General features: G+C 44.4%; 1 protein-coding gene across 3 annotated transcripts in view; it reads right to left on the reverse strand.

The window, feature by feature from the left end:
- Positions 1–4,377, reverse strand: part of brsk2b (BR serine/threonine kinase 2b) — a 182,750-nt gene extending 178,373 nt beyond the window's left edge. For all 3 annotated transcript variants that reach the window (XM_008281743.1, XM_008281742.1, XM_008281741.1), the window contains exon 1: positions 4,284–4,377. In XM_008281743.1, coding sequence (XP_008279965.1) covers positions 4,284–4,377 — 94 coding nt within the window. The remainder of the gene's footprint in view (positions 1–4,283) is intronic.
- Positions 4,378–20,210: the final 15,833 nt, after the last annotated feature.

Raw genomic sequence — 20,210 nt, forward strand, 5'->3', positions numbered from 1 at the left:
GGTGCCACCGAGCTGGGAGCAACACAGCGCAGCCATTGGGTCAGGGCTTCTCTGACCTGAATCTTTGAACAGCCCCCCTGAAACACGGGGGCCTATCATCGCAGCCTTTCATTTATTTCCCCTCACTCACCAATTTTAGGTCAACGCCGGCAACTTTTTCCTGGGTAATCTTGTGAACGCAGGGGGAGATAGACACCTGTGTTTGAGCTCAACATAGGTTTTCAAAGATTATCTTAATGGCGCAGAGGCCACAGGTCAGCCAGAGTTTGAGCACCTGCTCCGCTCTCACAGACGACACACACGTATGCGCATCCAGGTCCATTTAGTTTTCCGTGGAGTTGCCAAGTGGCTTTTCATTGACGGAATTGACTGGACGTGCCCTCCTCACTTGTCATCATCAGGAATATCATGTGCTGTGAAACCGTATGGATCTCCTCCACCTGACAGGAAATCTTTGAGAGTGGCCATTGATCTGTATCAACCATGCCCGGCTCACCAGCCATCAATCAACGTCGAATTAACGGTTTTACGTTAGTGTGCAATGTACCAGACTCCCGGAGCGATCTACTTAATGTATGCACGTGTGTGCATGTGTAAATGAATGAAAAGAAAGACAAATGGGGGGGCTTCTCTTTCACTCTGTCATACACAAAGTTGCACAAGCACAAGTCAACACTGCAAACAGCAAAATCAACAGTAAGAGTTACAAGCTGGCCGGCACTTTACTGACATAGAGGCAGAAAGAACAGCTGGATGCTGGCTTAAAAGGCTTGTAAGCCCAGTCAACCCAATACAAGAAATCTCCAGCAGATAGGACAAAAAAACAGAGAGAGCTAAAGAGAGAAGGAGAGAGCAAGACACAACATCACACAGCTTTTTGTCAGATGCACAGTCAATATGAAAGTCCCTGAAGTACAAATGATTTCACTCTCTAAACGTCAACCAAAGAATCAAGAAGCCTACACATCAACCTCCAACTCTTAGCCTGTCAATATCCCAGCCTAGTAAAGAAAACAGGGACTTACACTGGATTAACATGCAGTGTTTTCCACACAATAGGCCTCTATTCCACTAATCAACAGTCTTCAGGAACAAAGTAAAGGCAAAGCAAGGCGGTGTTTTCCAAAGCATTAGGGAACAGAGCGGTGATTCAGCCTGTCTTAAATCAGTGCACTGGCAAAAACACAAATCCAGCATATTCAGCTTTGTCAAACAAAGCTTCAAGATTCTGAAATGCAAAAAGGCTGTTACTGCAAATCCTGCCGTGATTGAGACATTCAAGTTCTAAAAGTGTTTCAGTGAGTGTGACCTTGGTTACTTTAATATCAAGACGTAGATTAAAGGCTCATGATCCTGGCACAGAACATTACACAGCTTAACAGACAGTGCAAGGGAGTAATTCTGGGTTCAATAGAAAAAGAGGCTGATTGGCAATCCTGAGGTAGAGTAGACACATATATATACCACATACAGCACAGGATCTATATAAAACCGTCTTGTAGACGCAATGCATTGGCCAGGTTCCACCGCTCGAGCACAGCAACACTGTCTTTTGCTTGGAAATGGCCTTCTGTTGCTCCAGCCCCAATCAGTAGCCAGCCATGCAGACACTTCATATCTATAGACCCCTTCAGGCCCCAATGCACACCTGACAAAGAAGAGGTCATACACACGGTCTGCAGAAACTAAAGATAAAGAAAGACGACTGAAGGGATGCAAGTGGCGCACACTGTGCAAATACTTTCTCACTCTGTGAAAAGATGCATCCTGCTATTCATACTATGCATGTGTTATTTTGTAGAAAAACTGTACGCAGACTGTCCTGTGCAGGCGAAGTTGTGACGTGGCGCTAAGCTAAAACGAGACAGCCTTTGCTACCTTTGGGCCACGTGAGTGTGTAAGTGACAGCCATGGGGACTTTGGCTGTGCAGGGGATTAGATCAGGAAGCCAAACCAGAACCACTGCGGTGGCCATGTGTGTGTGTGTGTATGTGTGTGTGTGTCAGTACAAGGCCTAATCACTTAATGAACACGGAACAGCGCAACTCCTCTGAGCAGGACAGCCAGATCAACCAGAGGGCCTTCCGCTTTCTCCCCTCTAATAATACCCGCCAACCGCCGCCTGGGAAACCTCACAGGGGCTTTAGCTCACTGGACGATCCCAGATGCCGCTCATGATCAGGCCCGGCCCATTGGGCGCTCGCCGTTGCCAGGCCAACCCCTTTCCGTAGGGGGGCCTGGGAAAAAGATCTGACAGATTAACGAATGGTTAATGGGCGAATGGGATATTATGCACTGTCATTAATCTGAATAGGTTTGGCATGGACCAGCTACACAGATGCCAGTAACCAAATGATTTTTCTAACACAGGACACACACATAATGCCCGGTCTGGTTGTTTCAGTGCATTTGAAACACAAAAATGTAATTGAAAAAGCAGGCCAAATATGCAGTACTCAATTAAAAATTCACGCCTTCCTAAAACAGTTAAAATTCTTCAAACTGGACGGCGAAGCTGTTTGGCATGCGAGAGCGAAGGAAGTTTGACATAACACGTGGATATGAGCCATAGATGCCCTCAGTGGCACCATATCATTTAAAGTCTGTAGTGTGCAGACCATAGTAGTAGCTCTATACCACCATAAACACCCATTAGGGACTCCTGAGAGCTATCTGAAAGAAAGCTGAGTCTGGCTGCGAGTGAGTGATCCTCCTGTAAACACAAATGATTAAATGTGAGTAGCAGGAGAAAACTGAGAGCGGCCAAGGTGCTTTTAATACTGCATCGGTTATTAAATTGTCCTTAAAAACCCAACAGCAACATGACCTGCACCATTAATTTCTGTCAGACTATACGGCAATCATCACATTAGCCAGTGAACATGGTGGATTGCAAGCTGGACGTGTTTGTTTGCACCATGTTTTGGAATTTTACAGGAGGCTTCTGATGGGAAAACCTCTTGCACCGATGAATGAGGGGCATCCGCTATGAAGGCTCTGAAACCCCAGGAGGGGAAAACGCTGGCCAGGTGAATTCAGCGAACCAGGAGAAGATTTCAAGAAAGCATACTGTCCGAGAGCACGCACAAACATTTACACATACACACACGGCTGCTCAGCATGACCAGCTGGACCGGGTAGGGGAAGTAACGCCTATTGTAGCCATTTTAGACAACAGATGGGAGGAAAATCTATCAGCAGATAGAAGGAGAGGAGAGGGAAAAGTCTCAGACTCTCTCTCTCTCTCTCTCTTTTGAAGGGCTTACAGAGCATGCTGCATCACTCCTGCTATTTCTGCCTACACAGGGCTGTGCCTGCTTCTCTTTTCACATGGCTCCACCGGCTGCATGTGCTTGACCGCAGAGAATTCTCCCCGCGTCCAGTCACAGCCAGTGCAGGGGTGTGTTTGCACTCATGCATACACGAGCGTGACCTAAAGTGGCACGAAATACTCTGATCCGAGGTCCCCTTTGCATCAATTATACAGCACATGTGCCGTGCAACTTTAGAAACTGCAGTGTCATTGCTGTCTGGGCTGAGATGAAGCATGTGCTCCTCATTCATGGAGCCCAGTTACATCCTCCTGGGGTAATGCACATGAATATAGAGCAGCGTGGCATCTTCTATCTCATTTCCCAGCTCTGTGAGCAGCTCATGGTGTGTGATCTGTCAAGGTGGGACCCCTTCCACTCTCCATAACGGAGGAAAACCCACGTATTGCAGTCAGAGCCTATAGGAGAAACGCCTGCCTGCCTGCCTCCCTCCTTGCGTGCCTGCGGACTAAGAATAGATCAATGTATCAGGCAAATCGGGATTAACGGCGCTGTGCTCCAATGACAGAACACACACACAAACACACACACACACACACACACAAGCAGAGGGGGAACGACAAAAAAAAAAAGTTCCATTTTCACTGCTGCCCATCACACTGTCATGATTTCTGCTGTTTGGATGCTTTCCACGCTGGATCTGCTCCTCGATCCAACGCCAACGCACAGCCAACAAACCATTTGCAAGAAAGAAAAAAAAACCACCTAAATCTCCTCGTCGTCCCACTGTGTGAACCGTGATTATGTCAAATCACCGGTGAAATAACAACCCCGTATCCTCACAAGGCTGGGCAGGTGTTTGGGAACTAAGCGAGGTAGTTATTTATCACCTGCAGACAAGCAGTCGAGAAAATTTGCAACTCGCTGCGGAGTGCAACCCCGGAATAAAATTGTGCAATTAAAAAAAATAAAATAAAAAAAAATGCGTTGAGCAAAGCTGTCCCAACTAACCTGTCTGTCCTTTCCCGAGCGTCTTCTCCAAACGGTAAGGTCCCACGTAATTGGCGTGTGGGGCACCGCTGTTGTCTTTACCGGACGATGACATGTCGAATCTGTGTGGGGAATTAGACACTTTATGATAAAGCGCAGACAATTAAACACTCCTTCGCTGGAGGTCCAAGCCGCACGTTGTCTCTCCGTTAAAAAACTCCACAGCCGCTTCTCTCCCTTCTCGCTTTCTGTCTCTTCTTTTTTTTTTTTTTTTGCCCTCTCTCTCTCGCTCTCTCTGCCTGCCTGCCTCACTCGCTGCTTGAGGAGGTGAGGCTCTCCTTTTTCTCTCTCCTCTTTTCTCTCCTATCGCTGCAGACGAGCCGCAAGTGCCTTGAATATCATTGTCGGTGAAAGCTGCGCTGCCGCTGTGCGTCTGTGGGAGGTGCTGCCGAGCCGTCCGGGGGTTGATTGACAGCCGGCGCAGCCAATCACGGAGCCGGATTTTCTCTGCTGCTGCTGCTGCTGCTGCCCTGTTTCTTGTTGCTGGAGCAATTTCTTTCTTTTTTCTTTTTTTTTTGCTTTTACCAGAAGAGTTGCAGCTAATGATTGTAAGGGTTTAAGCACACAGAAATAGTGTACTTCTAATATAAATATCTAAAGCAGAAATTGCATGGATGAGTCTTACACCAACTCCATCAGATGAGGATTGTAAAAAACTGAGGCAAATACTTTATGTATTACAAGTTTTCTGACGCTGTGTCTTTGAATAAGCTATTTAGGTCTTCTAAATCTAAAAATGACCCCATGTGCATTAATTTCTAAAACCTTGGACGAAGCCAGATTTAAAATTTTTGTTCCATTTTGTTGATATTTTATTATCAAATGTGATTTCTGATTCTTATTTTCTATCAATCCATATATTAGAAGAATACTAATCAACAGCCAGAAAAAGAACAAACGCATTTTTTTCTAGGAGTAAAATATTCCATAAATCATGCTATGTCTGATATATGAACACACCCTTTTGGTGTTCTGGTGTGTGTCTTAATAACCTTATGTAGATATTTGTGGCTCAGACTATGACACACAAAAAAGGTATTTTGAGGAAAAAGTCCTTTAAAGAAATGCATTAAAGTTAAAACCTAGACCCACATGCATATTTTAGATGTTGTCTTTCCATTAGTATGAAAGAAGGCGTGTTATGGAAGCCAGATATCACCAAAAAAAATATCAATATTAACGAATAAATGACGAATAAAAGTTTGGTTTTGCCTGCATTGTCTCACCTTAAGCTGTAGATACCTACTGTCCAAGATTTTCTCCCTGAAAAGTTTTCAAAACATCTGCTTTGATTCATAGTTATATGTCAAGTCTACACTTCACAGTTGCTGCACATTAAATCATGATGGTTTTCCAAACTTGCTGTGATGACAGAAACGGTGCTCCTGCATGCACATCTTAAATTCAGATGGATGAGAAAATGGTCTTCTAGTGCCCAACTCTGCACATACATCAGTCTGCACAGCGAACCAGAAATATCCAAGTGAAACACCAATAAGTAAAACCTATTTTTAGTGTGGTGGGACTTCTGTGTTTTTACCCAGTGCAACCAGTGCGCTTATGATGGAGGAAAGGGTAATTTGATTTACCTTGGGGTTATTTAAACACAAACGTATAGATGAATATACATGATGTGAGTGCAGGATTAAATAAAATAATAAAGTCCATAAAATCACATTTCCACACAGGACCCTCTGTATTTTAATAGTGCCAATTCCCAGATGAAACTAGCATTAATCAAATTAGCAAAAGAAAATTGGCATACAATGAACTTGAGGTTTTCATGGCCCTGCAGGGTCTGGAGTCCGGGGGCAGTTGCCATTTTGCCCAATTATCCAGCCTTAGGGGACGGTAAAGACTGGACTAAACTGAGTAGTTGAAGCAAAACCACAATTACTCCATCTCCCACCAGAAGGTGTTACAGCATTCATAAATATTCATACTGACTTTATTTACTGAGGTGTTATTAATGCAGCGAAGACCCACAGTGGAGGAGAGGGCTTTTTTTTATTTATTTTTTTTGTCATTGCCCCCTTCGTTTTTTTTTTCCTTTTTTCTGCATCCTTTCTCCTTTTACACCCCACTCTCTCTCACACACACGAGCCCGCAAACACAACCGCACAGCGACTGTGAGTGTGTGCAGCAAGGGGGAGAGTGTGTTGGCCCTCTGATTCATTTCACACCCCACTGGTCTGAGACCTGTGACTGTGTGGCTCTGGCCTCTGTCTGTTCCTCACACCCTGAGAGAGTACAGGTGTCAGGGGACACATGCAGGAGAAACGCACACAGATATCCATGCACACACACACACACACACACACACACACCGACGCACTATGTGACCTCTAAATATTCTTTAACAAAACAAGGTTGAGGCGGCCTCTGAAATATTAAGCAGAAAGAATTGCATCAACGCCACCCCCGCTGCAGGCTACTTCAGAGATGAGGGCATTCCAGAAAGATTCCCAGGCTTTTGTCTTAATATTCTTAACTATACTACTGAATTGCATATCAATGCTGAATAAGAAATTAAATTGTTAAAGTGCATCACGTCCCCATTAAATGCTTCCCTCAAAATGTAGTACAGCTTAAACATCACACACTAAACAACCACAACATTAAAAGCACTGACGAGTCAAGTGAAAGACGCTGATCATCTTGTTGCAATGCACTGTTTTGCTAGGGAATAAGCATTGCTTGCGAAACATTTTAGCACATGCACACCCCTCACAGGGCTGCAGGGTGGCACAGTTGGTTCGCACTGTTGCCTCGCAGCAAGAAGGTTGCGGTTCGCGTCCCGGTGGGGGCACCGGAATCTTTCTGCGTGGAGTCTCCATGTTCTCCCCGTGCAGCGTGGGTTCTCTCCGGGTTCTCCAGCTTCCTCCCACACAGTCCAAAAACATGCTGAGGTTAATTGGTGATTCTAAATTATCTGTAGGTGTGAATGTGAGTGTGCTTGGTTGTCTGTCTCTAAGTGTAGCCCTGTGATAGACTAGTTACCTGTCCAGGTGAACCTGCCTTCACCCTAAGTCGGCTGGGATAGACTCCAGCCCCCCGCGACCCTAATGAGGATTAAGCGGTGTATAGATAATGGATGGATGGATGGATGGACACCCCTCACATTGCAAAAACTTCTCCAGAATGGCTTGAGAAACACAACAAAGAGCCCAAGATGCCGGAGTTGAAAGTTTTGTTGCCAGACACCACAGGACCCCCACAGAGGTCCTCTGTTCACAGCCCAGTGGGTCAAATTAGGTTTTTTTGGTGGCTCAAGGGCGATCCACACAACATTATGCAAGTGGTTTTAATATTGTGGCCACTTAGTATAGCTGTGTGTTAAACCAGCTACTCCAAGCCACTTGAGGAACCAAAATTCTATTCATGCTTCAAATTCTGTAGAGAAATGTTCACGTCTAACTAAACATCCCTCTCCTCCTTTCTCATTTTTCATTCACGAAAGTTCACAAGCTGCACATGCCCCACTTTAGTGCCTTTGTAGAAAATGTGTGCCGTATTCCCTGATGCCCTTCATCCTGCTGGGAGCCACGTCTGTGCGAGGAGGTGTGACCCAAAGTGTCATCCACGTGACTGCGTGGTGCCAGGTGGACAGGGTATGTGATGTCAGCGCCAGGTGCCAGGTGGGCACCATCTCAATAATGCATCATGCCCAGCGCTGGCACTGGCAGGCGCACCACTTTGAAGTGTTCCAGAAACATCTGTAGCCTGAGTTTTTAATCACCTTGCCTGTACCTCCCTGCTTCCTATCAATCCGTCTCCACTCCTTCTCCCGCTTTCCTCCAAACAAATTAACGAGAAGGCTTCTTAGCTCGTGTTTGAGCTTGTGTGTTGGTGTTCCTATGTGAACATGTGTTTATGTGCACATTTACGCGTGCCAACCCGCAGAGCCACCAAGCTGCAAAAATTCAATCAGCTGGATAAACAAAAAATCCAAAAAACGCTCCTTGTCTTCTGGGTGTTTGTGGAATATTCAGCAAAGCAAGAATTATCAAAGAGTTGTGTTAGATAACGCAAATTTACCATCAGCCAAATAGCAGTTGGCTGGAATTGCAGGCTCTGAGCACTTCGCAGTATGTGCATACTAATGGTCTCCTCTCAAACAAGTGATCAGCTAAACAATTCTGTAAAGACGAGATAAAAAATAATGGGGAAAAAAAAAAGTGCACAGTGCAAGACCTCTTCAATGGGAAAGTTGATTTATGATCTGCACATCTCTCTCTCTCTGTTTGCCAGAGAGAAAGATGTGATGAAAGCCGAGGTGCGCCAGAATGAAAAAATAAATTAAATAAAATACCACGGGGAAGGTGAGAGACAGAGCGAGAGGTTTACCAAAAAAGTGGAACATATTTGATGTGCGGCGAGAGTCCAATAACCTCTGGACGTGAAATGGAGACCAGGCTGCATAATTACTTCGCCATACTACCATGTAATGAATAGCTTGATCGCAGAGTCTGACCGGTTCAACAGGAGGCCCATAAACATATTAACCTACACTCAGTTTCTGCACACAGTCCCACACCAACACACAAATTTACACTCCTGTAGTGCAACAGTGTTTCCAACCAGGAACAACCGGCTGCACGCGCGTACAAGTGAACTCGCAGCCCTTTAGGGTTGTACAAACTGGTTATTGCCAGCTAGCTGCGCGCTGAAAGCTGTCGGCCATTACCGGATTGGCCGGCGTAGTGCGCTTGATTAATTAGCGTGTCATCGGGATACAGAGGAGACTATTAGTGTTCATCTGCAAACATTTAGAAAGCTGGAGGGGAAGAGAAATGAATGAAAGGGCAATGTATTTGGATTTCAGGGTGACCGGACCTCTGCTAGGCAAATTAAGAATCATCTGGTGGCTTTTTCGAGCTGGAGTTTGACACATAAACTGATGAGAAGAGAGGAAAGACATCAGGAAGCAAACACAAAAAAAAAAAGTGGCAGCAAAAGCAGAAAGCGATCTAGAAAGATTCTATTCATACATCGGACACATAATACAGATCACTTCCCATTGTGGACACAAACAATTGAGGCGAGGTCATAGAGCAAAGGCTCCCAGAGGAAACAATAGCGCAGGTTACTCTCTCCATTGTCTCGCATAGATTTCTGCCAGGGGTCATGACATATAGCGGGGGGCTCTCATTTCCATTCCTGCAGGTTTGTGTGCATAATGTGCACGTGAGCGAGTACAGGTTTTGTCTGCTTGGTTTAAAGCTAAATAAGAGGTAACAAAATCCATACAGCTGCTTAAACAAAGGAGAGCAGCTCTGAGGGAAACACAAGAAGCCATACGTTTTGCAGTCACATGTATGTGGGGAATAAAATCTCATAATTACGCTAGAGGACACTTGTGCACGTCTCCGAGGCTGTGTGAGGAGTTTGGAGTGTGGGACACTTGAGCGCTCGCCACTTCTGTATGCAAATGAAGGGGATCACACACACACACACACAGGCAGAACACACACCGACATATGTTCCACCATCCAGTATGTTCATGTGCCATGTTCAGTAGTTGGCTGGTGTTCATTTCAAATGTCACTACAGCATGTAGCTTATACACTGACATGAGTAGGGAATATTCACCACAGGGAATAAGCCTGTTTCTGCACACACACACACATATATAGTCCACACTTACAGTTGCATAGTAACACCTCTGCAGCTCCACTGCCCCCTGCTGGCTGGAAAAACGTACAACCTTCAGCCTCCCCAACAGGGACCTCTATAACGCTCTAATAATAGTATACGGAAACACTGATTGCTCCCCTTCAGTTACAACAATACGCATTTTATTACAAATTTCGTCAGACGAGCTCTCGGCACGGCGACAGAGACTCTGGTTTTTTTTGTTGGTGTTTCTCACATCTCAGACTGTCTCACACATCTCATCTCTCTGCACTGACATCATGAAATCACAACCACAGTCATCTGACCCAGTTTGCCTCTGTTTCTCCTGCGTGGAGCTGCAGCCTTCAAGCACCGAACAGCTCTGTTAACAGTGAAATATGCTGGAGAATAAAAGGTGGCTTTTTCTGTCCTATTGTGAGTCTTAAGACAGAAAATTGGATCCCTGCATCGCACAGCAGGGAAGCACTTGAAGAAGCCCCCAAAAATGACTTCTCTCTCACTCTCTCTCTGTGTTTTTTTTAAGAATTAAACACTGAATTAACACAGAAAAGGGGGCAATGGAGCTGCAACTAATGACGTTAGCTTTGAAAGGATACAACAAAACGTATTTACCGTTCCTTACCCACGGATTCGTGCGCACACTCGCGCACACAAAGCAAGCGTTTCCTCTTTAATCATAGCTTTTTGCCATTACGAAGAACGTAATTGCAGTATAAGAAGCAAACTGTTAGTAATCATGTAGAGGGTTTGGCTGTGGCGTTGGATAATTAGGTTGGCTGTGTGCGCCTCACTAATCACAGGGACATTTAATGGAAGCGTGGGGTGAAGGACTAAAACAACTACATTTAGCTGTAATAAATTCACTGATCATTCATTCAGCATGCACCGGTCCCTGTTGTCTCCCTCGCTCATTATCAGTTTGAGTTTAGAGAAGCACAACACATGCGGACTGCGAGGATATAACGACGTCTTCTTCTGTGATTACTCCGTGGCGTAAGCTTCATTAAAAGATATCAGCGGCGACGTTTGTAGTACATTGCCGTTGCTAATGTAAATACACATTTCATACGCCAGACGAGCATTCATCACCTTTTGCGTTTACACTTTTTTCCTATTTAAGCCTCAGGTAAGAGTTCCAACTGTTCCAACTTTAGATCTTGCCGTGTGCAGAAGCCTGACCAGACATTTTAAAAGCACAGACCATTCGCCAATACCCATTTAGTCACTATTAAGAGCAGTTGCTCGTGGGTCTGGCTACACAGGTGACCTTTCCCTGTTGTACACTGGCTGAGTACCCTTGAAAATGACTCACACACATGCTAAAGCAAGCTTTCCTCTCTAGCCAATTTGAAATCCGCTTCTGGCAATGTCACTCGCTCCAGCTTTTAGAAACCCGGCTACATGTGGCAGCTATTGTACATGATCCCATGGGTTTACTTAAAAGGAAAACACACTATACATCATGTATCATGTGCATTATGGTGCACGAAGTCTGATTATACATCATTTCCCGAGCCCAACCACTGTCATCACTTCCTTGCGTTCACCCCTTGAGTTGCTGTCCTATTTTCGAGGGGTATTTGGCAGCTCGAACATGCTGAGGAAACAGAGTAGTGCCCTAAATAGTGATGTATGAAATGCTTTACATAAATATGAACCTCTTACCATCACTATTAAATAATTGGAGAAGCAGCTAATTAAAGAGGCACGTAATTGCACACATCCAAGAGGTTGTTTGTGAATGCTGCTTCATGTGGTACTGCTATCTAGTAATCAAGTCAGTGTGGGGACTGCAGTGGTGCTGCAATTTGATCCCTAAGAAGATCAGTGTTTACCTTCAACCAACTGGTACCAAAATAGTAAGCTCTCTACTTATTTCTAACACAAAAAGTTTGTAAGGTGTGTGTCTGCAACTGGCTCACGCTGACAGCCAGAGACAGCCTTTTCTGTAAATGACTCCGCCGGGCATTTCAACCTGCAGCCACTGAAGCTCACAGCACACACCCGAGAAAATTTCAACAAATCCAGCAATATCTAAAAAGGAGAACATGTGATTAGTGGACAGCGCTTAATTTAAATACTAGCTATCAGTCATATTGTAATGTCTAAGCAAAATGATAGTGGGCTCTTGTTGTGCTTAAGTTTTTCATTATCGTTCGTCATAATATATGACTAGAATCAATAAATATAGTCAATAGAATCAATAATAACCAACTTTGTATATATATGTTGCAGCTTTTATGCAATAAATGCAGTGTCTCAAAAAAAAGCAGGCAATTTTAACAACGGTATAAAACAAAAATGGTACAATAAATAATAAATATAAGTAGTAAAATGAAAAAAAATGAAAGCAACTGTCATTAGCAAAACCACTTCTACCATCTACCAAGATTCTAACACATGCAAAAGAGTAATTGATCATCAATCAATGAATACACTGTGTATGTTCGTGGGCATAAGCCTCGAGGACCACGAAACTCGACGTGCTTCAAAGGATGGACACTACAGTAGGTGAGCGTCTGCACTGCCTTGGAAGTGTGCTTGTGTGTGTTTTATGTCCTACTGAGCGTCACCTTTGTGGCCAAGGCCACATCACCTCTTGTGGCAGCAGCAGTAAAAGTGATTAGAAGAGAGAAGATTCACGTGCCCTCCAGTGTGGCTTTCACTGGTTTGAATTGCCTGCAGGTCAGACTGCGGAGTTCAAGTCGGCCACGCTTGTAGGGGGAGCAGTAAAACCCCATTAATCATCAAATAAACAGAGGTGCCATTATATCAGATATCTGATGGCTTCTGGGTGTCGTGCCACTGAACTGAAGAAAATGAAAATCAGCAGATGTGCTGAACGTTAGCGTGCCGTTTGAACACCTTTGTGCATCGGGATATGTGGCACATTTTTACTGTATGTGTTTCTTTGCAACCTATGAGGATCCCATTTGCAGTTAACAAAGATTAGTTTAAAATTCATCCATCCATTCTCTATACACCGCTTAATCCTCATTAGGGTCGTGGCGGGGCTGGAGTCTATCCCAGCCGACTTAGGGCGAGGGGGGACAGGGGACACACTTAGAGACAGACAACCAAGCACACTCACATTCACACCTACAGACAATTTAGAATCACAAATTAACCTCAACATGTTTTTGGACTGTGTGGGAGGAAGCCGGAGAACCCGGAGAGAACCCATGCTGCACGGGGAGAACATGGAGACTCCATACAGAAAGATTCCGGTGCCCCCACCGGGACGCGAACCGCCAACCTTCTTGCTGCGAGGCGACAGTGCTATCAACTGCGCCACCCTGCAGCCCTGAGTTTAAAATACCAAAGACAAATCACAGCTAAATGACTTCGTTTGCATTACCTCCCCTTACTGTCGTTGTCGCAGGAGTTGTGTGCCAAAAGCACTATTCACAAGGAAGATATACGACTGTTTCTTTCTTCTACAGTCCAAGACACGAGGCTGCTGCGACTTCAAGTAAGGTGCTCAACATGCAACAGTAACAGCTATTTGCACGATGACATGTAGGGCGCCTCTTGATGCATAGCTGTTCAGACGAGAGACTGTTAAGATGACACAAACGGTAATATAGCATAATCTTGTGTGCACCAACAGCTTCAAAGTCACAGCGTAGTAACTTGCAGCTCCCTTTGTCTTTGTCTCAGTGGGAGGGATGGAGGGAGGCTGAGGGTGGAGAACGGAGGTGGGGCGCAGAGAGAGAGATGGATGGAGAACGGGAAGGAGGCGACAGACGTGGGCAATGCAGGGGTGGCTCAGGCTGTCGGGACCAGGCAACAGTGGCAGATGCATTACCAGCGACATCTCCATCCCCGCTGCCGCCGGACTCTCTCCGTCACACACACACACGCACAGGCGCACAAACACACGTGTCCAAGTTGATTGAAGCCAGCGGTTTGGCTCCACACTAGGCACAGGGGGTAATGACTGTCACCCTTTTTCCCCCATCAGCCCCCTGCCTTAATCAACACACACACACACAGAGTCACACGTGTGCACACAGATACATATACACATATACTGTACGTCGACGGTTCTCTCTCCCCGCTCTCGCCTCCACTCTCCTGCTCTCTGAAATGTCAGGCTGGCAGGGGGTTGTGTGGGGTTCCTCTGGAGAGCAATAAAAGCTGATTGGAGTTAAAACAGTTGGTCAGGCCTCCCCGCCCCGGCATCTGTTGGATTACAGTCAGCCAACCTGTCATCTGTGAAATGAAGGCTAGTATGGGAGGAGAGGGGAAAGGCCACAGGAGGGGGACGGACAGACAGATAGAGGAGGATGTGTGAGACAGGAGGAGGAGGAGGAGGAAGGGAAGGGCCGGTTTAGCAGAGGTTGTGGTGTAAATTAATAGGACGTGGTGTGAAAAAGAGTCGACGTTAAGTGAAGAAAAACAAGCAGGAGGAAGAAAATGAGATCAAAGATAAAACAGTGACAGGTGAGGGGGGTCGGACGGAGGGACGGACGGAAACATGTGACCTTTAGATGAATCATTTCATCTCTCTGGTCCCCATGTATCATTGACTCTTAGCACTGGAGGGGAGGAGCAACCACTTTGACCCCAACCCCTAACCCCGCTTTCCCTTCACCCCTCTCTCGTGGTCTCTCTCCGCTGCTGAATCAACCCACCGCCTCCACCTGCTACGTCCCCCTGAGGGAATCATTTTCACTCTAACAACTTCAATTAACCTTACCCCTTCATGCACGCAAACACACATCCATGTGCACACAAACACACACACACACCTAGATCGTGTCCGCGCACACACACGTCTCCCCCTCCCACATCAATCACAGGTGTTAAGGTCACTGGATCGGGAGACAGAAGCTTCACACAGCATCTCCAGCGGCATGTAGAAGAATGTGAGGCTACCTGCCGCAGTGCGCGATGCATGTGCATACGCTGTCCTTAAACAAGTAACAGTGTCACTGCCATAAATCCTCTGAAATAATTAGAACCTGGACAGCCAAAGAAAATGTATTTAATTTCATGCTTGAAGTGAATGGTGAACGTCTATGTTATTTTGTGCTCTAGGATTAACTTTTGGAGGTCACGGGCTCAAATGCCTCAAGGTTGGGGAGGGGGGGCGCATACATGTTTAGCAAAAAATAAGGTGAAAAGAGAAACACAGGAATTTCTAAATGCCAGTTTCCAAAATTCCACTACAAGTTTTTGATATTAAAATTGTAGAAATTAATCAGCTTGTACTTGAACGTGAAGAGAGGAGCCACATGAAATGAAAGGAAAGTATAATTAGAGGTCCACTTTGACAGAAGGATCACTAGATCACTGTTTCTGAAGGAGGACTAATCTGATGTATCCACACACACAGTTTGGCAAGTTCACTTGTATAAAGCCAATCTGGGATTGAAAGATTGGTGAGCTTTCCAGCTGCACAGCAGTAAACAGCTTCCAAGGTCTTTGGTCTGCCATTAAAAAGAAGCTCCTGCTTGTGGTTTTTCTACTCGCATGCAAGCACACACACACGCGTGTGCGCATGCAGATGTGTGCTTGCATGCACGTGAATGTGTGCTTGTGCGTGCAAAAACAGACTGAGAGGGGGAGGTTAAATCCATACAGCTGTTCTTGAAATCAGACTTGGCTGGTGTGTGAATGTCTGCAGGCGGGAAACTCATATCTACGCTTCCACTCATTTTCATCATCATTTAACAGCTCCATAACAATGCCAGGCTGCTTTTTAAGCCGTGATGTCCAAAACTAACAACTGCCAGCATTGTAAGTGAAGTGTTTTAATGTGCTATAATGATGGGAGAAGAGATGTCTTCGATCATAATAGTACACTCGGAGAATAATGATACACCCTATTGATTCAAAACCTCTATTTATTCAGCTGGTCTGCAGGATTCATGTTTATACTTTCCTTCATAACTGGCAGTCTGCACAGATGAGAAGCCTGCATGATCATGGCTTCAATTAGCACCTGATAAGGACCTGGGGACCAGGAGTGATTTCATATCTGATCATTATAGTATGGCCTATGAAAGGATTAAAACTGCAGGCAAAAAAAAAAAAAAAAGTACACACTTGTAAAACACATGTAAATGTATGCACAGACGCACAACCTTTAATCCTGCACTAAAACACATCCAATCACTCTACAACTGCCACATCCTTTCCCACACCCAGCAGAGCTCTCCCTGGGCTTATCAGTGCATAATTGCTGTTGATTGGTGTATTATTGCTCTGGTTAATCTGCCTGTGGGTGGCTAATAAAGGAACTCCATCAGGGATGTTATCAGTCTTAGGCAGAAGGTGTGCGTGGAGCGAAACTGGAAGCCAGGAAAAGGAGAGGAAAGGAAAGGAGAGGAGAGGAGAGAGAGGGCTGGGAGCTGGGAAGGAAGGGGAGAAACATGGAGGTGGGACGTGATTTTGCAAAAAAAAAAAAAGAGGATTAATTGATGCTGAAAGAAAGGGAGGGATAAATCAGCAAAAGGAAAAAAAGCAGATATCAGACATGATTGTGGGCTAAAAGATGTAGCCCCTGACCATCTGGGGTGAAGTAAGGTGAGAGCAGCTGGATATTGTTTTGACAGAGTTGTGAGCATGATGTTACTCCCCGGAGAATCCTTTTATGATTGATGCGGCCTTGTTCGTCTGCCTCAGTTCTATTTCTAAACACAGGCTGGAGGAGGAAGAAGGAGGCTGTAGCGAGGTGATTAGATTCCCCTCTATTACCGTGGCAGGCTGAGACAGGTATCACCCACAGCAGACAGCCCTCGGTCCCAATGCCCTGTGCAATAACAGCATGTTGGCAACTGACCCTGTGGTGTGAAAGAGGAAGCTAACATGACAAACTACTGTTTCTTTATTCCACTGGGGGGGCTAACAGCGATGGAATTGGCGGAAAAAAAAACAAAACTCCAGAGACCCGCTTAAAGTGTTGGTGCAAGATGGAGACAAAGACGAGCAATTCGGTGGCAAGGACAGAAAAAAAAAAAAAAAAAAGAAGTTGCTTAAAGTCTGGGAAAGTTTGGAGTATATCGCTGTAGGCAAAGTGAAGACATTAAACACGGGAGATGAAGTATGATTCCGCACACATCTAATGAAACTTCATCTGTCGTACTCGAGCACTGAAGCACCTAAACACATTTTAGTGAAGTGTTCATTATTTTTCAAGTCACAGGCCATGTGATAGATGTTGTTGAAAGTGAACAGCTGGGACTGCAATTTGAGGAGAATTAGCCCGGGGATCTCAGGGGGATAATTTTGTTACCTCTGATTCAATACAACATTGGATATTGTTAGGACGGGATAGTGTACCTAAAAACTGCGAAATACATCTCAGTAAACCGATTTTCTCCATCTCGGGTAACCTCAGATAACCTCCAAGACTCTGGCGGACCTCGCCCACGGGTCGGCAGTCAAAAGGCCGATTTTTGCACCACAAACACTCCACGCTTCATTAAGTATTACAGCATTAATGTTTAAATGTGATGAATATTGAATGACCTAAAAACAGATGGAATTGATTGCATAATTCTGAATTAATAGCTGAATCGATTTACTCCGGGCTTGCTCGGCGAAAGATTTCGTTGGACAGATTAACTGGTTAGCTGGTGCTCGAATTAGAACTCCAGTCCAAGTGGAAATGTTATCAGTCTAGAACCAAGCCCGGAGGTTGTTCCGCTGCCTTTATGATAGCGCCTCCTGCTGGTCAGATGCTGGTATTGAGCCACTTGCTGATAAAAATCTGGATCAAATCACAAAAACTAACCTTTACAACCCTCCTATTACCTTCAAATTTACTGACATCTTTTATCCTTGGGTTCAATTTGCCTGCAGAACTTTAAACCTCCAGAAAATATCATAATTAAAATTGTTACCCAAGTTTATGTGTAAATAGCCCTTTAAATAAAACTTTAAAAAATCTGTCAATGACTTATTTAGAGATATTAAACATTGAATGGGGTCAAATTAATCCCAACAATAACAGGAGGGTTAATTAAGCTCTAAACTAAATGGTGTAAATGGGCCAAAACTTGTCACAAAAGAAGAAGAAATTAAGCCTACAAATAAAAAAAAAGAAGGAAAAATACAAGTGTGCCGTGTCATAAACTGATTCAAATCGTGCGACTTTGCACGTTAAGACAACCTGTGATCTTGTGTTTGAACTGAACAAACCATTTTGTTCCCAGTCATATACACTCATACGCAAATATAACCGAATTTCATCAGTTAAATTTTCCTGTGCTTTCTGTGAAGTCGATACTGATTTGACAGAGCACACAAAAACCATCTGACACAGCTCACCCGGTCAGATCACATGGAATGGATTGTCTTGTGAGTGGGGAGTATTTACATACGGTAGTTGATATCTGATTTCTGTACTTGGAGGAATTAGAGAATGAGTGAATTAACTTTCTGATCAGTTGAATCAACCCTCTGAGGCTCCATCTATGAACTCAGGGCCTTGGAAAAGTTGAGTTTAAGTTGTGTTGGAGTAGTTAGAGGAGGTAAAAATTTAATTTTCATATGTCCCAGTTCACCATCCACTTATGTCTTTTAAACTTGTCCTATATTGTATTTTAGGTGTCAGTATATTATGACTGATGATGACTATGCAGGATTTTTCTGATTTGTTTGAAAGGTCAAGCAGGTCAACGCCACCAAACTCCTGGTCGTTGTTGTACAAAAACCATCCTGGGATACCTGAGTTCTTCTTTTTTCATCTTCATGCTCCTGGAGATCTTCACCTGTTGGGACAAATTAGTTCAATTTTAAAAGAGTGTCATTTCAACAAGAACCAAGAAACACAAGCATTTACCTCCTATTTAAGCTCCCAGTATGTTTTAGGATAGATTTTATGATTTTACTGATCAGCTTTAAAGCCATAGATGGCCTCATCTTTTTTGTTATATTTCTGATCTGGTTATATTTCATCTCTGAGTCATACTTCTGACCTTTTATTATCGAATGCATCAAAGTGCACCTGGGAGATTTTCAGGTCTTTTGTCTGTTCCAGGGGTCTGACTAAAAACAAAAGGAGGAGCAGCATTTGCCATCAGGGCCCAGAGGAAATCATATCAGCTAATCAGAGAGTCTCTCCTAGTGTTGTTTTAAGTTTTTATTTCCTTTTAACTGTCTTATCTTTCTTTCAATAGTGTTTCTACTGCTTCGAGCACTATGATGGTTTACTACACCATGTTGAGTCTTAATCTAAATTCTGATGATTTTGTGACTTTTCTGTGTTATTTTGCTGCGTTGTGAAGCTGCTCCAACCCAGATTTTCAAAAGTGCTCAATAAATAAAGATCAATATTATCACTTTGCAGCTTCATCAAACACAGGACTTCCAGAGGAACATATTAAACTGAACATACATGCTTGGGAAATTCCAGGTTTGTCCAAACACAATTTATATAGCCATTCGGTTGAAAATGGCCAGTATAGTCCCTGTGATGGTATGGGCACAACTTCTAAATAACAGCTACTAAAGTCCTCCATTTAGGAACCAAATCTAAAAATTAAAAGTTGTTTTCTACTCTACACCTAATGTTGCTGCTGATTACATTTGTCTTGTATTATAGGATTTTTTTAAACGTGCTTCTAGGATTCCTATAGAATACAGAAACCTGTACAGACAGGCGTGGAACTCACTATATCTCACTGTGTCAGGGTGGCTGAAAGAAGCTACACCGAAAAGCTGAAAAACAGGTTATCAGCCAGTGACCCTACATCAGAGGAGACATCCCAAACTGCAGGAGCGCACCCTCCATCCTCCACCCAATCCTCAAAACACAGACCTGGCTGTCGACCTGTGTGTCCTCTGCTGGAGGTTTGAGAGGGAGGAACCCAACGACAACAACCTCCCATCACATCTCTGGCAACTCCCACTATCCTTCCTCTTAATATTCAAGTGGCACTCAGGATAATGTGAAGGAGATGTGATCCAGATGGTATCTCCTGATCTTATCTTAAAGCCTGTGCGGACAAACTGTCTCCAGTCAGATCTTCAACAGACACTCCGCTGTCAACCTGGTGTCAAGAAAAACTCCTCAGCAGGAGGAAACCTGATGGAAACCCAGCAGATTGCTTACTTTGCAAGCAGGTTAGTGAAAGCATCAGTTAAAAATAGGTCTGCATGACATCCTGCACACCTCAACCACTCAGGATCCTGTTTGTCATTCTAGGAATCTCTGCCTCTTCACTCTCCCGAGTCACTTTATCCCTGCCCATCTGCAAGTATTTGTTACCTGAAAACAACAAGTGAGGCAGTGAGACA

Source organism: Stegastes partitus, unplaced genomic scaffold (assembly GCF_000690725.1).
Source record: "Stegastes partitus isolate 25-593 unplaced genomic scaffold, Stegastes_partitus-1.0.2 Scaffold243, whole genome shotgun sequence".
In the NCBI taxonomy this organism is placed as follows: Eukaryota; Metazoa; Chordata; class Actinopteri; family Pomacentridae; genus Stegastes; species Stegastes partitus.